Raw genomic sequence first — 14,397 nt, forward strand, 5'->3', positions numbered from 1 at the left:
TCTCCATGAAGAAAGACATTTTTCACATTCATCTGAGAGAGTGGCCATGAGCGAACAGAAGATATAGCCAGAAGAGTACGAACAGTTTTCATCTTGGCCACAGGAGCGAAAGTCTCATCGTAATCAATTCCGTATTCCTGTTTGTATCCCTGAGCGACAAGTCGAGCCTTGTATCGATCCAATGATCCATCAGACTTGAGCTTGACAGAATAAATCCATTTGCTACCAATTAGCTGTTGGTCAGCAGGTCGAGTGACAATGTCCCATGTATGGTTATCATTCAATGCCGCAAGTTCTTCTGCCATAGCCTTCTTCCAACAATCATGAGTGGCTGCCTGAGAATATGAAGTAGGAATAGAAACAGTATCCAGAGTAGCATTCATGGCAGACATAGAGCATATCAAGCGATCAGGCGCTCGATGTTCACGAGCGGAACGACGTATCGAGGTAGGTTCGGGATCCGCAACAGGTACAGTAGGTTCGGGTTGAGTAATAGGTGGTGGATCTGTACGTGGTCGACGTGAGTAAACCTGCAACGGACGAGGGAGAGTACTCGAGGCAAACGGAATTTCAGGAAAGGTGGTTAGACCAAAAGAGTTTGGAGTGTGCGGAGGAGGAGGAGAGGAATGAAATGCAATATGTTCAAGAAAAACAACATGTCGTGAAACCCGAACACGACGAGAAACAGGATCATAACATCGAAAACCCTTTTGAGTTTCCCCAAATCCCAAGTACATACATTTGACTGATTTTGGTGATAGTTTATTACGTTCACGTGAAGCCAGGTGAACATAACAGATACAACCAAAAACACGGAATGTGGAATATGCAGGAGGTAAGTCGGTGAGAACAAAGTAAGGAAATTTACTGTGTAGAACTTTGGTTGGCATCCGGTTAATCAAGTAGACTGAATATAACATGGCTTCCGCCCAGAAGGAACGAGGAACACCCATAGCTGTCATCAGGGTGTTGGCAGTTTGAACAATATGACGATTTTTCCGTTCAGCCACCCTGTTCTATTGTGGAGTATCAGAACAGGTGGTCTGATGAATAATCCCATGACTTTGAAGAAATGTACGAAATTCGTGTACAAGTCACCTAAGAAAAGAGTTATAAAAACCCTATTAGACTCGCGAATCAAGTCACAACAAAGGTCGAGAGAGAGATCGAGTGAAAGAGAGAGTTTCGATTGAGAGAGATCGAGTTCAATTCACCGAGTCAAACTGAGTTAAATCGAGTCCAAACCTTGCTGGACATGTTGGTTGGAAAGACGAAAGAAAAGAAAAGAAGAAGACAAGAAGAAGAGAGGGAGAGAGAGAGAGAGAGAGAGAGAGAGAGAGAGAGAAGGAAAGAGAAGAAAGAGAAAGAAAAGGAGTCGAAGCTAAGTCAAATTCACTATGCTGAGCCCACAGGTCTAAGTTTTGGACTGCATCAGGCCAAGTCAGTAGATAAGCCGTTTATACAGATTTTCCATTCAAAATTTAGGTTTCTGTTCTTCTCTAGTTGTATTTATTGACTCACCAAGTCAACTTACTGAGTCATGACAAAGTTCGGGTCGAGTTTAGGTCCAATAGATGGAAACTTTGGAGTAAGAGTTGAGGAACCAGCCAGAGTGATTTCATGCTGAATTCACACTAGGTCACGTCGAAATCTGACCGAGTCACACCAAATCGAGCCGAGTCAAGCCTAGTTCGGGTTCCATTTCCCGCCAAATCTGGCAGGTGATCCTCCCAATTTTGTTAATTCTGAATTTTATAAATAGTATCAAAAATTGTCTAATCCAAGTTATTCAGCACCGAACATCTCAAACCTTGAATTGATAAAATTTTGAAATAAAATTTTGAAACTAAAACCCTATAATCACAAGTTAGAATTCATTTAGTTGGATTTTGAACTAACAAAACGTATAAGATTAAATTATATTCTCAAACTAGACTTGAATTTTAGCGTTAAACTGATATTTGACTTGAGATCTATACCGATGACAAAATTGGGGCATTGTAAGATGTATGATGATATTGAATTTAGTATTTTGTATCTTCGAAAAGAATGTTCATTGTGAACTTACATTCATGTTACATGCATATTTTTATTGAATTTGAATGAGAATTGAGATTGAGATCATTGGTGCACTGCCTTGGGTTCCCTAAAAGTATAACCACAAGTGTTCTGCCTTGGGTTCCTTAAAATGTAAGCACAAGTGCTCTGCCTTAAGACAAAAAATGAACACAATGCTCTGCCCAGAAAGTCCTAAAAGTATATGCACGGGTTCTCTGCCCTAGACATTCCGAAAAGAACACGGTGCTCTGCTCTAGATTCCCTAAAACGTAGCACGGGTGTTCTGCCCTAGAATCATCCAAAAATGTCTTACACAGGTGCACTACCCTGGACATTCCTAAAAGTAGGTATTGACAAGCGATAATGTTGGTTAAGTTATGATTCGTGGAAAGTATTGCACGTATCACATCTTTTGAACTGTCATTCGTGATATTACTCCATTTATACTTTATTTCAAATTATTTCATTAACTATATAAATTCAGAAATCTCAAAAGTAGGCAGGATATGATCCCACTAAGTTGTTATGCTCACCCCCATCTTGATAATATTCCAGGGCGCAAAATTTAGTCAAGGAGCAAAGATCTAGTCATAGCCGTCTTTCCTATTTATATTCGATGAGAGAATAAAATGTGTATAGTGAAAGCACGGAGGAGAGTTTAGATTATTTTGATGATATCTAATACTTTATTGAATTTATTTAATGAATGCATGGTTTGAAGTTATGTGATGTTGATGAGTTGTGGTTGTGAATACTTAAAATATAAATCATGACTTGGAATACGGAGTCGGTTCTGGCCGACCAAAGTACCGAATTTTGGGCCTGACACTTTTACTCCCAAATTAGGCCTCCAATCCAATGGCACAAAATGTTATGGGAAGACGTATGACATCTGAATAATTGCATGAGAATGTTTGCAGGGTTAGCTATATGTGTGATGAGTATATTTTATATAACAAGGGTGAATCAAGACCACCATGTTCAACATGAACACAGACAATTTGTTACCATGAACAAGAAAGATTAGCCACCATTTTCCAAGATCGGAACTAACTCAAAATGCAAATGCATCAGTCTATTGGGAAATGAAATTAGCTGTTTTTGGACTCCAAGCCTTTTGTTAGGAAAGTTTATCTGGAAACCAATTTCACCAACTTATGAAGCTCTGTCTGAAAACTTCAATTAGAAACTTCCTCGTTTGCATAAATCATGGAAAGTTGGCATGCACAAGCATTTTCTTTGGCATTATTCTCTATGTTATCATTGAGGCAGTATGGGTTGATTTTTAATTGGCATTCCTGTGTGTATTAGTAACGTGGTTCTTTCTGATTTTCATTTATTTCTTCCTGTTTATTTCATGCACATTGAAGTCATCAGACCAGTTCATTTGGACTGATGCCTTCGAATGTGGGACTCCCCCACATGGAATAGCTGGTGGAGGTTCAGTTATAGCAGTTGGTCAGTGTTAGCTGTCAGAGAATGCATTGACATGGGTAATATTAGGGGAATCATGATTTTCAGCTTCCCATAACTTACCACACATGAAGAGGTTCTATCCTGATCAAATACAAGTTACTTTAGTGAAGTTTGACTCTTAATGTGAAGTGTTAGTCGCAGATGCAAAAGCTACTACAGACTTAGGATCCAGGTCTTACGCATGAATTTGGGATAGGCTGGATAGCAGATTGTCACTTCAATTCGGGGCCAAAGCACAATGGTCAAATCGCAGCACTTACTCTACTTGAGGGGCATTATAGGGAGTAGGTACCAGGAAGCTTGGTAGATTGCTACCAGCGCAGTTCAGCTATCCATTTGTTCAGAAAACAACTAATAGATATGGTGTTAAAATGGAATAGCAAAGTGACATGTGGAGTGAAATGATGGCATGCCAAAGTAGATATCCAAAAAGGCAAAAGTCAGTATGTAAGCAGATTAGAACAAATTCGATAGCCCCATGCAATAGAGTTCAGATGATGCTCATGAATACTCATTGTAATGCTGTTATAGTTATAAGTTCTGTTTTCAAGAATATGCAGCATGGACTAGTTAAATATCATAAAAATGACTCTCCATGGTAACTATGGCCCCCAAGAAATGCACTGCCGCAGTACATAAGAAGCTGTGCTAATTCAGTCATTAGCAAATACAGCTTACAAAATATTTCAAGCAAAAAAGAATGGAGAAGGAAACATCCAAGAAACAAGTATATCCACATGCATGACTGACATCTAATAAATAAATTTAGTAAAACTCATGATTCTTTTAAGTATTCCCTTCCATATCTGCACATCTCAGAAACAGTTGGAGTTTCCATAGACACTAAGCAGCTGCAACGCTTACCAAAATAATGCCAATAATATTTGACGGGCTTCCAGAGTAGATAGGCACACGACTGTGCCCTTTGGTCATGATTAAACGCATTGTATGCCTAAGGATAAACATAAGTTAGTAATATGAGAAGTCATATTAGAAGCAAATACCAAAATATCGAGCAAAATTAACACATACATGTCAAGTTTAGAGTGTATATCAAGGGAAAAGGTTTCTGATATGGTCGTCATAGCATCTTTGGCAGTCTTTTGTGTCAAGTCCAAAGCTCCAGTAATAATAGTAGTTTCATCATGTGTCAACTCTCCACCCTTCCCGGCCTACACATCAATAAGAGCACATCAAGATTGTAGCACAGCCAGCTTTCATGGATGTAATCATCTTTGGTTTACTTATCGAAGAATGTAGCAACACACCAGAAGTTCAACGAGTAGTTTCGTAGAATTTACATGTGCAACCAATGATTCATGACAAATAATAAGCAGACTGTCATGTTATTGATGTTAGAACCAGTGTTTTAAATAGCTACGCTATTTAGCATAGCTTACCTTTAACACTATGTAGCTCATGAAAATAGCTCAGGTCGGATGTAGCCTACGCTATGTGATAATTTGCGTACGCTACATGCTACATAGCTCACATTACAAGTTATTTTTCACCATAACATTAAAATCAATTAATGTTTTCTATAATTGACTACATTTTTTTTTTTCAATAAAAAAAAATAGTTAATATTTTCAATGCTTTTAGTAAAATAATATTAGTAACGAGATTAAATCAGTTTTGTTGCTCTTTCTTTACCTTTATATTTAATCATTGCCCCTTCCATTTACTTTAGGTTGCATTTGGTTGCACCAAATGTCATGAAACTTTGTTAAATTTCATTATTTATCAGTCTAAGTTGGTGCAAAATATCAAGAATTGGTGCAACCAAGTGCAACCTTGATTAAAAATCTAGAAGTGGAGTGTAGCTTGCACTACACACTATGTAGCTTATGCATCGTGCATCAGTGGGGTGAACACTAAGCTACATGCTATTCACTATTTAAAACACTGGTTAGAACTCATACATAACATATCAAACAAATGCTGTAATAAGTTTGAAAATAAGCAGCATTTTGAAATGTTAAGGTAAGAAGGATACCAACACAAAACTGCACCTAATGATTTGAAAGTTACCATTCAAGGATTCCTTTAATAGATTTTCACCTTACAAAATGAGGATTTTACATCAGTCTAACGTCTAATTCATATAAACAGTTGGTATTTTCTTCTAAAATGCCATGCTGCAAATTCCAATTTTGTTATCATAGTAGAGCCTTCAGATATTTCTAGGCCTGACATCAGAAATAAGATTTCAAGGCAAGGGAAAGAGTTCCATCAGTCCCAGTTCCAGTTCTGGAAGTGGTGAGTTTCTTGATTCAAACAGTTATACGTATGTGACCCTGATTTATAACATTTAAATGCATTCAAGTTGGGAAATCAAAAGGAAAAAACCAAATCACAGCAGTTGTGGGTCCCTGACTTCAGCGAAATTCAGATGTTCCTCCGTCTCGACACCTGAAGCAGTTCCCTCTCCTCCAGTTTCTTCTTTTCTTTTTCTCCTATTTTCCGTTTGCCAATTAGGCAAAATGATAGGTGAGGCCCAATTTTATTGTGGAGCCCACCCGAAAGTTCAGTCTGTACATCCTCGTTTCAAATTAACAACGATACAGGGGGCTAATGCCCATTTTTTGGGAAAAAAAAAACACAGTACATAAAATTGAACAAGAGACTTAAAAGAGAAAATTTTGTAGATGAATGTGTTAACTTGTACTTATATGTGTTATTGTGTATTATTGTGTAAATTTTGTAAATGAATGGGTTAGCCTATACTTACATGTGTTATTGTGTATTAAGGGAATTTGTGCAATTGTACTTATAATACTCATGTGTTGTTGTGTGTATTAAGGGAATTTGTGCAATTGTACTTGTAATACTCACTCTTATATAAGCCCATATGGATCAACCATATGATATGATTGTCCTCCCCCATTCTACTATTTTTCTTCTTTTATATGTTTCTACCTTGTCTATATTAAAATTCATATGGTATTAGACACACACAATCAAGCAATGCGCAATTCTCTTCCCTGCCCTCTTATTTTGGTAAGCATATTCCCCCAACTCTCTTTTCCTTTCAACAAATCTCAATTGACAACTTGAACATTCTGGAAAGATAAACTTAGAGACATAAGAGTATATAGTTCAGTAGTTGAAGGCTTAGACTAAGAATCAATATCTTCCCCTTGATCAAAAGATCTATAAATTTGACAGATTTTCCTAGTTAGGTTGGCAATTAACATGTTCAAATTTTAGGAACACTCATGAGTCATGATATATTTAAATTTAAATATTTCCTAATATAATATAATTGGTCTTTGGACTTTTTTAAAGCAATTTTTAATTGCCATTGGCTTTGCTTCTTAGGAACCATTCAGACCCAAGAGCCAGATGATTTGTATTTACTGGCTACTGCCACTAAGGGGCCATTTGGATCATAAGTTGCTTAAGATAAGCTACTTATGCCACAAGTAGCTTATCTTAGTTTCTACTTAATAAGAAGATAAGTATGTTTGGTAAACAACATACTTATCAGCTTCTCTCTTTCGTCTCTCCTGATGCCTCTCTTTAGCAACTCATGAAAAGTAGAAAAGCTAAAAAAATTAACTGACGTGATTAAGTACTTTTAGTAAAAAAGTTACTTATAACTAATCATAAACCAAACTTACTTATCTGAAATAAGTCACTTATCTACTGCTGTGAGTAGAAAAGTATCTTATTTGTTGGTATCCAAAAGGGCTCTAAGATGTCTTGGAAGAGAAAAAGGATGTGTTGAGAGATTTCTAATGTTAACAGTAAACACCTTATGGAAAAGAAAAGACCATGGATGATGAATATCAGAGACTAACCTCATTTCCATGCATATTGACCAATGTCTTCAGCTCTGCCCTTCGCATAAGTGCAAAGTGCCCCTTCCCCAGTATCCAATCCAGTAACTGCCCACAATAGGAATCCCACAATTCTTGTTTCAATTCCAACTTTTAACAAAATAAATTGATAAATAAGGCCAAATAACGAGAATATTTAGTGTAGAACACCAAACCATATGAGGATGAAAAGCTACCGATAGTTGTGTGACGAAACAAACCATTTAAGAATGTTGAAACACTGAGAATGTCCTCCGACTCTCCAAGGTAGGGTTACAATGAATTAGAAAATTAAGATGGTGAAATGAAGAAGCAGAGATGTGTGTAATAGAAGCAACTCCAAAGAGAATGTTACAAATTGATGATATGATTAAGATCATAAGCAACATACTACAACCATTTCCATAAGAAAAGATGAAATGCTACACCTTGACATCAAGGATATTTCAATCACATCAGAAAAGCATGCTAGCTTAAAGCCATTTGGAAGTTAGTTTCTGCTATTGTCAAAAGCTCTGATTGAGAAATGAGATCATTCCCTCAAACCACACCCACAAGTCAAAACCAAACTATTAATACATGTATATATAACATGGTGATGGCATGGGAAAAATCGATTTCTCTACACCCATGATCACCTAGACATCATACATGCATGTTGACTCGCGTGCCTGGATTGGTTGCTTACATGTGAGGTAACTGCACATACATAATATTGCACCTGCACTCACAGACCAAAAGCACTAACAGCATGCAACCAACACTGCAGACTCACATAGCCTGGTTTCACAAGACCATGAACAAGGAGAAAGTCTTGTACTTGTCCTACTATGCTGAAGCCAAACTATTCTTGTTGCCAGGACATCAACAATGAACGACGCAAGGAGAGTAAATTAGCTTGTGAAACCACAGTACAACACAGCTCCTACACATTCCAATTTGATCCTGACATGTGATTCATTGATCCAGGATAAGAAAGATTGTGATGAATGTGTTAACATTGAACTCCAATAGCATCTAGCCTCTTCTATCTCAATGCATTTCAACCCATCTTCCAAGCACCCGAAGAAGATGAAATTGCACGTATCAACTTGATCAAATATAGAAATAAAACTAATGATTGATGTCTGATTGAGTTAATATAAGCAAGTGCATAACAGACAAGTTTTAGAGGTTAAAATCATTGAACCAAAAGAAAAGAACAGAACAAACAGACATCGCATAAATAGACATACATTTATTTACAGGAACAAAATAATAATAATAATAATAATTAATAATAATAATAATAATAATAAAGACAACAAGCATAACATCTCCTTTTTCAATATCAATGGCATTTCTACCAAATAAGTAGAATAGCAAACTACCTTGCTGATTGGGTAAGATATGGGGAAGAAGACCAAAAGAAGCAAGCGGACAACCACAGCCAATTTAGCTCCAACTGTCAGTCCGTAGCGAGAGCAAACCGCTTGAGGGATGATCTGCAAATAAACAGCCAATTTACTCCCATCAAACTTCTCCAAACGGGACAAAAGACCATCAGAAGAGCAAAGCACATTCAACAGTTCCATTACCCACATCTCATTCTATTTAATTTTGAGAAATGTTGATTGATTAGTAAAACTTCATGGAGTTTCATGTAGATTACCCACATCTCATTCTATTTAATTTTGAGAAATGTTGATTGATGAGTAAAACTCCATGGAGTTTCATGTAGTGATGACCGAAAAGTCTCTACCATACACATGGCATGTCATGTCTAAAAGATGCTATGAACTGTTGATTCAGTGGGTCATCATGTGGATGGGCCATACTGCAATTATCAAGGAAATGGAAATGGGGCGATCAGATCAGTGGGCTTCAAATGGATGGTTAATACAAAGTTGAGGAAAATTTAAGCAACAATCCACACTGAATGGATAAAACTCACAAAGACCGAATGACTAGCTAAACCAATCACAGCGGACTTTGGGCTATGGTCGATGAATGAGGCAGGCAGATCAAGCAGTCTCAAATCACACATTTTCTACGTGGTGGTGATTCCGCTTCATGGAATTTCCATTAAGTGTGCATCATAATAGCATTTCTAAGCAAGGAACCAACAGATAAAATGTACCTCTCCGAACGCAAGAATAAGAGTGACAGATATCAGTATGGCACCCCAAGCAGGGACAAGCGCATCAAGAAAAATGGGCAGTGCCTACAAAAAGTGAAATCCAGAGTCATTCAAAAACAAGCCCAAAAAGACCATACATTCAAAAAAGAAGCAGTGAATGTATACCTCCATCGCCAAAGAATTTCCTATGAGCAAGGTGCAAAGGAGCAGATGTTGATTCTTCACAACAGGCAGAATCTTAGCTGCCCACGAAAAGTTAAATTTAGTTTAGAATTGATATGAATGAGAAAGAGGAGGAGATGTTAAACAAAATACCAACTCCACTTTTTGTCTAGGTGGGTCAGATCCACTAAAAGACTCAACCTGGTTTACTCAATGACTGGATTCAGTGATCACCCACGATTCATTGGATTTGAATTTCACATGTACATGCAACAGATCATGTGCCAATATGTCATGTGCGTGTATGGATCCAAGTCTGGCATAAGGTGGGCCCCACCATGAACATCAACTAAAGCAAAGCTCAGGACAGTCCAATCAACACACGAGCACCCTGTATCTAAATAATTGACGATTTAAACCAGACATAGCAACAGTCTTAATTGATGCACATATGGGACTCCTAATTCATGGACTGGCCTGAATTTTGTTTCAGGTGATCTTCACTATAGCATCCACCTTATGCACAGCCCAGATGCGACACACGCACGACATATTGGCACATGAGCAGGGGTGCATGTGATCTTTCATGATTTCATGTAATTTAAAACACTCTCTGCATACACGACTTCTTCAGCAATTGAATACAGGAAAACCTAACCTCAGCTAGCACATCGGAATGTAATTTAAAATACTCTCTGCACACATGACAGTCATGACTCATTCAGTAATTAAATAAACGAAAATCCAACCTCAGCCATTGCATCAGTTTTATTATACAGCGCAATCCCCTCGAATTGGACACATGGAACAACAATCCACGATCCAGGACATTCATTGGGTAGATCTCACTACAGCTGGACCAATAATCGCAAATCACACCACTTTACAGATCCTGCCCACCAGATCAGTCAACCTTTTCTAGTTCAATGATGGCCATCACCAAAATTCTCTTTTACCACCCATTCAAATGCTCAATCAGGTGCCATTCGACCCATGAGGATCTTCTACTGTGATTTATCCGCAGTAGGACCCACCCAGTGAATGTTCAGGATCATGAACAGGTATGCACCAAGTTCAACTTTCAGGGAAGTTCACAATAACTGGCCCAGATGCATGGTCTAATGCAGATCCCTACATGCTTCCACACCTGCAAAATCAAAGGCGTGTGGGATATCCAAACCACACATTAAGTACAATGCACCACGTAGACGACCCTGCCCACGAATACGCTAGCTGGTTAACTTTCGTCAGGTCAAACACACATCTATGGTTCAAAATTCACCAAAAGAGAGCCTGGGCTGACTGATGGTCCAGATCATCTACAAGGCAAGCCCATTTGATTGGTGCCTTGGATGTCATGTTCCAGGCCTAGCACATGTGACTGCATGTAGAGTGTGAGGACCTAGCAAATTTCCCCCAGAAAATTACACAAACACAAATATTCCCCTTTCAGTTAAAAATTTTCCAGCATAAACCTTTTCTTTTTGCATTTTCACATTTGAAACAGTAACCGGAATCCGGTCGGTAATTCAGCTAAAAAAGGCGAGTTGACTCAAAATTCAACCTGCTTGAGCCAATGCATCTGAATTCCGAATCAATTTCGGCCAGATTTTTTTTAAAAATGAGAGGGAGGGAAAGAGGGGGAGGAAACAGACCGGCGTTTTTACGGTCTTCGGGCTGGCCGGCCTTGATGAGGACCTCGAGATCCACGAGGCTGAGGGACATGAGGCCGAGGGTGAGGCCCGACATAAGGCCCGCGAACAAGACGAGGGAGATGCTTATGAGTAGGTAGACCCAGAACATGGGCTTGCAGCATGGCTCGTCGGCCGATGCCATGTATCTGCTATCACAACACCACCAGTAGCAAAAGAAGAAGAAGCTCTACTTTTGAGTGAGAGAGTGAGAGAGAGAGAGAGAGATGTGACTGCTATTACAGCACCACCACCAGAAGAAGAAAGAGAGATGTGACTGCTGTTACAGCACCACCACCAGAAGAAGAAAGAGATCTGGTTTAGAGAGAGAGAGAGAGAGAGGACTCGCCCGTCTACCTGAAGAGGAGACGCGCGGGCTTTTTTATTTGGCGGTTGGCATGAATTGAACTTTCCAAGTGTCACGCGCCTGTACACGGCAAACATTTATAGGCCACCATACGTTCAAGTGTAGCAAGCAACTGCAATATCTAAGCCGTTCATCAGGTAGATCTGACCTTGGGTTCTAATTCATTCATTAACTGGGCCAAATATAAGAATCATGTATGGAGTTTATAATATATCCAAGCTTTCCAGCCGTAGATTTGTTTTAAAATTTTGTCCTACCTGATCAGTTCACTAACCTGATTCTTGGGTTGGGACGTCAGCATTTTCCGACCCTCGTGATGGAACGACTAGATTCCTTACTTTTATGCCAGGCTGGCAAAATTGGCGGCGCGTGCATAATTCACGCGCTTAGGCTTACGAAAGCTCACAAGGTCGGGAAGCGTGCGAGTCAGACGCCGAATGAGGAAGGGAATCCCGCCTGTTCATCGTAGAGGTCTACCTCGGGTAACATGCTGAAGGGTCAGCGGATTAGGTGAGACCCCGGATCCACGGAGGTGGGTAGGACCCCTGACTGTGGGGCCCACTGTGAAACATGTGACTATATCCACGCCGTCCATCTGCATTGAAAGCTCGTTATAGTACATGATCCCAAAAATGAAGGAGATTTAAATATCAGGTGGAGCATAACACAGGAAACAGTGGTAATCTGCCATTAAAAACTTGCCGTGGGCCACAAAAGTTTTGGATTAAGCTGGAATTTGTGTGGTCTCTCCAGCCAGATCTTGGTGACTCTGTCAACGGGTTGGATGGCAAATAAACATTCCTGTGCCTCCACGAAGTTTTTAATGGTGGGGATTCAATTGCTACTTTTCCCGTGGATTGGTCCACGTTCTTCATTTTTGGGTTCAGCCCTAAAATGAGCTTTCACAACAGTTGGACGGTGTGGCGTCAGGAAACGTGCGTAACTGTGAATCCAACGGAGATTTGAGGTCTCACCTAATCCGGTAGGGACTCACCCAAGATGGTGCGCCCTCACCATGGGGCCTACCTCGATGTATGTACTATGTATCCATTAGTCTTTTCAAAGCATTTTAGGAAATTATCCAAAAAATGAAGTATATTCAATTATCAAGTGGACCATGTCATAGAAAACGGTGGTGATTGAATGCTCTACCATTAAAAACATTTTAGAGCACTCCTTAATGTTTCCATAATGTTTATATGCCACCCGATCTGTTGATAAGGTCACATGAGCGTGGATGAAGAGAAAAAACAAACATAGCTTGAGATGAAACTTTTGTAGCCCGTTAATGGTTAATCACCACTGTTTCGTGTATATGGTCCACCTGATAATTGTATCTACTTCATTTTTGGAATACTACCCTAAAATGAGGAAAAATTGATAGACCATGAGGATACATGATACATACATCAAGGTGGGCACCATGTTGAGGGCCTCATCATCTCGGTGAGCCAGGGTTCTCACCCACGTTAAAAGGAATTATCCATGTAAAGTTTTATCCTGCCCATTGCGATGTACGTGCCTTATACATGTCATTCATCAGTTTTACGAGCTCATTTTACACAAATTTGAAACATAACCGTTCAAGTAGACCACCCCATAGGAAACTATGTGAATTAAACACTTGACATTTAAAACTTACATGGGCTCACAGAATCTTTAGATCAGGTTGATATTTCGTTCTCCATTCATTCATGTCTATTATACCTGCGTGAACAGGTTGACTGACAAATAAACATTAATCTGGCCCTAAGAAGCTTTCAACGGCGGATATCATTATTCCACTATTTCTTGTGGTGTATTCCACTTGAGTTTTGGATATGCTTCAATTTTAGTCGCATGCTCTAAAATAATCTAGAAAAGGATATGGATGGTACGAATAAGTCACGTACATCCACAGTGAGTCCTGTAGAGTTTACACTGCAGCTGGACTGCTTTCCATACATCACGCCGTTTTGCAGATCCTACCCACCTGATTGGTGAAACTTCTCTAGTTCAATGATGGCCATCACCAAAAATCTCTTTTACCAGCCAATTCGATGCAATTCGACCCATAAGGTTCTTCTACTGTGATTTATCCATAGTAGAAACCACCCTATGAATGTTCAGGATCAAGAACTGGGATGCAACAAGAGCCACTTTTGATGCAGGGATGAACATGATGAGGTCGAGCACCATCTCCCTCGAGAGGATAACTATTTTGAATCCACAGAATTTCTCTTGACTCCTCACAGAGGCTTCTCAAATCCACGGGGAGGCTTCTCAAATCCATGAGAAAGAAAGCAAGTAAGATATGAAATCAAATTTATAAAATTCAAAATTGATTAATGAATGAAATAAATGAGTTTACAACCCTTTAACTAGGGGTACCAACTAATGGGAGAGAAATCAGAAGCAAATTACAACTAAAACTCCTAAAATTCGTAACTTACTATAAATAGTAAACTTACTATTTATAGTTGGTCGTGATGTCTGCTAGTACGCAAGGTTTTCGGCCAAAAATAATAAGTATCCTATTTGGCTTCACCAAGCCATTCTCCTAATTATTCTAAGCACTTTTCATGTTGGACATAACTCTGAAAGCCCAAACGATGAAGAGTTATAATCAAACTAAAACTTACTATTTATGGTAAAAATGGAATTAAAATAAGGAAACGAACGTCAATCCAGGGGTATTCTGCAAATCCGGCTTACGCAAGCTGG

The 14,397-nt window shown here is 39.1% G+C and overlaps 1 protein-coding gene across 1 annotated transcript in view; it reads right to left on the minus strand.

The window, feature by feature from the left end:
* Positions 1 to 11,591, minus strand: part of LOC131232744 (DUF21 domain-containing protein At2g14520-like) — a 54,466-nt gene extending 42,875 nt beyond the window's left edge. Inside the window, exons 1-7 of the mRNA XM_058229210.1 lie at positions 11,292 to 11,591; positions 9,640 to 9,716; positions 9,475 to 9,558; positions 8,726 to 8,839; positions 7,338 to 7,424; positions 4,567 to 4,706; positions 4,399 to 4,486 (exon numbers count right to left, since the gene is read on the minus strand). Coding sequence (XP_058085193.1) covers positions 4,399 to 4,486; positions 4,567 to 4,706; positions 7,338 to 7,424; positions 8,726 to 8,839; positions 9,475 to 9,558; positions 9,640 to 9,716; positions 11,292 to 11,472 — 771 coding nt within the window. The 5' untranslated portion in view covers positions 11,473 to 11,591. The remainder of the gene's footprint in view (positions 1 to 4,398; positions 4,487 to 4,566; positions 4,707 to 7,337; positions 7,425 to 8,725; positions 8,840 to 9,474; positions 9,559 to 9,639; positions 9,717 to 11,291) is intronic.
* Positions 11,592 to 14,397: the final 2,806 nt, after the last annotated feature.

The sequence above is a fragment of the Magnolia sinica genome, chromosome 18 (assembly GCF_029962835.1).
Source record: "Magnolia sinica isolate HGM2019 chromosome 18, MsV1, whole genome shotgun sequence".
NCBI lineage: Eukaryota > Viridiplantae > Streptophyta > Magnoliopsida > Magnoliales > Magnoliaceae > Magnolia > Magnolia sinica.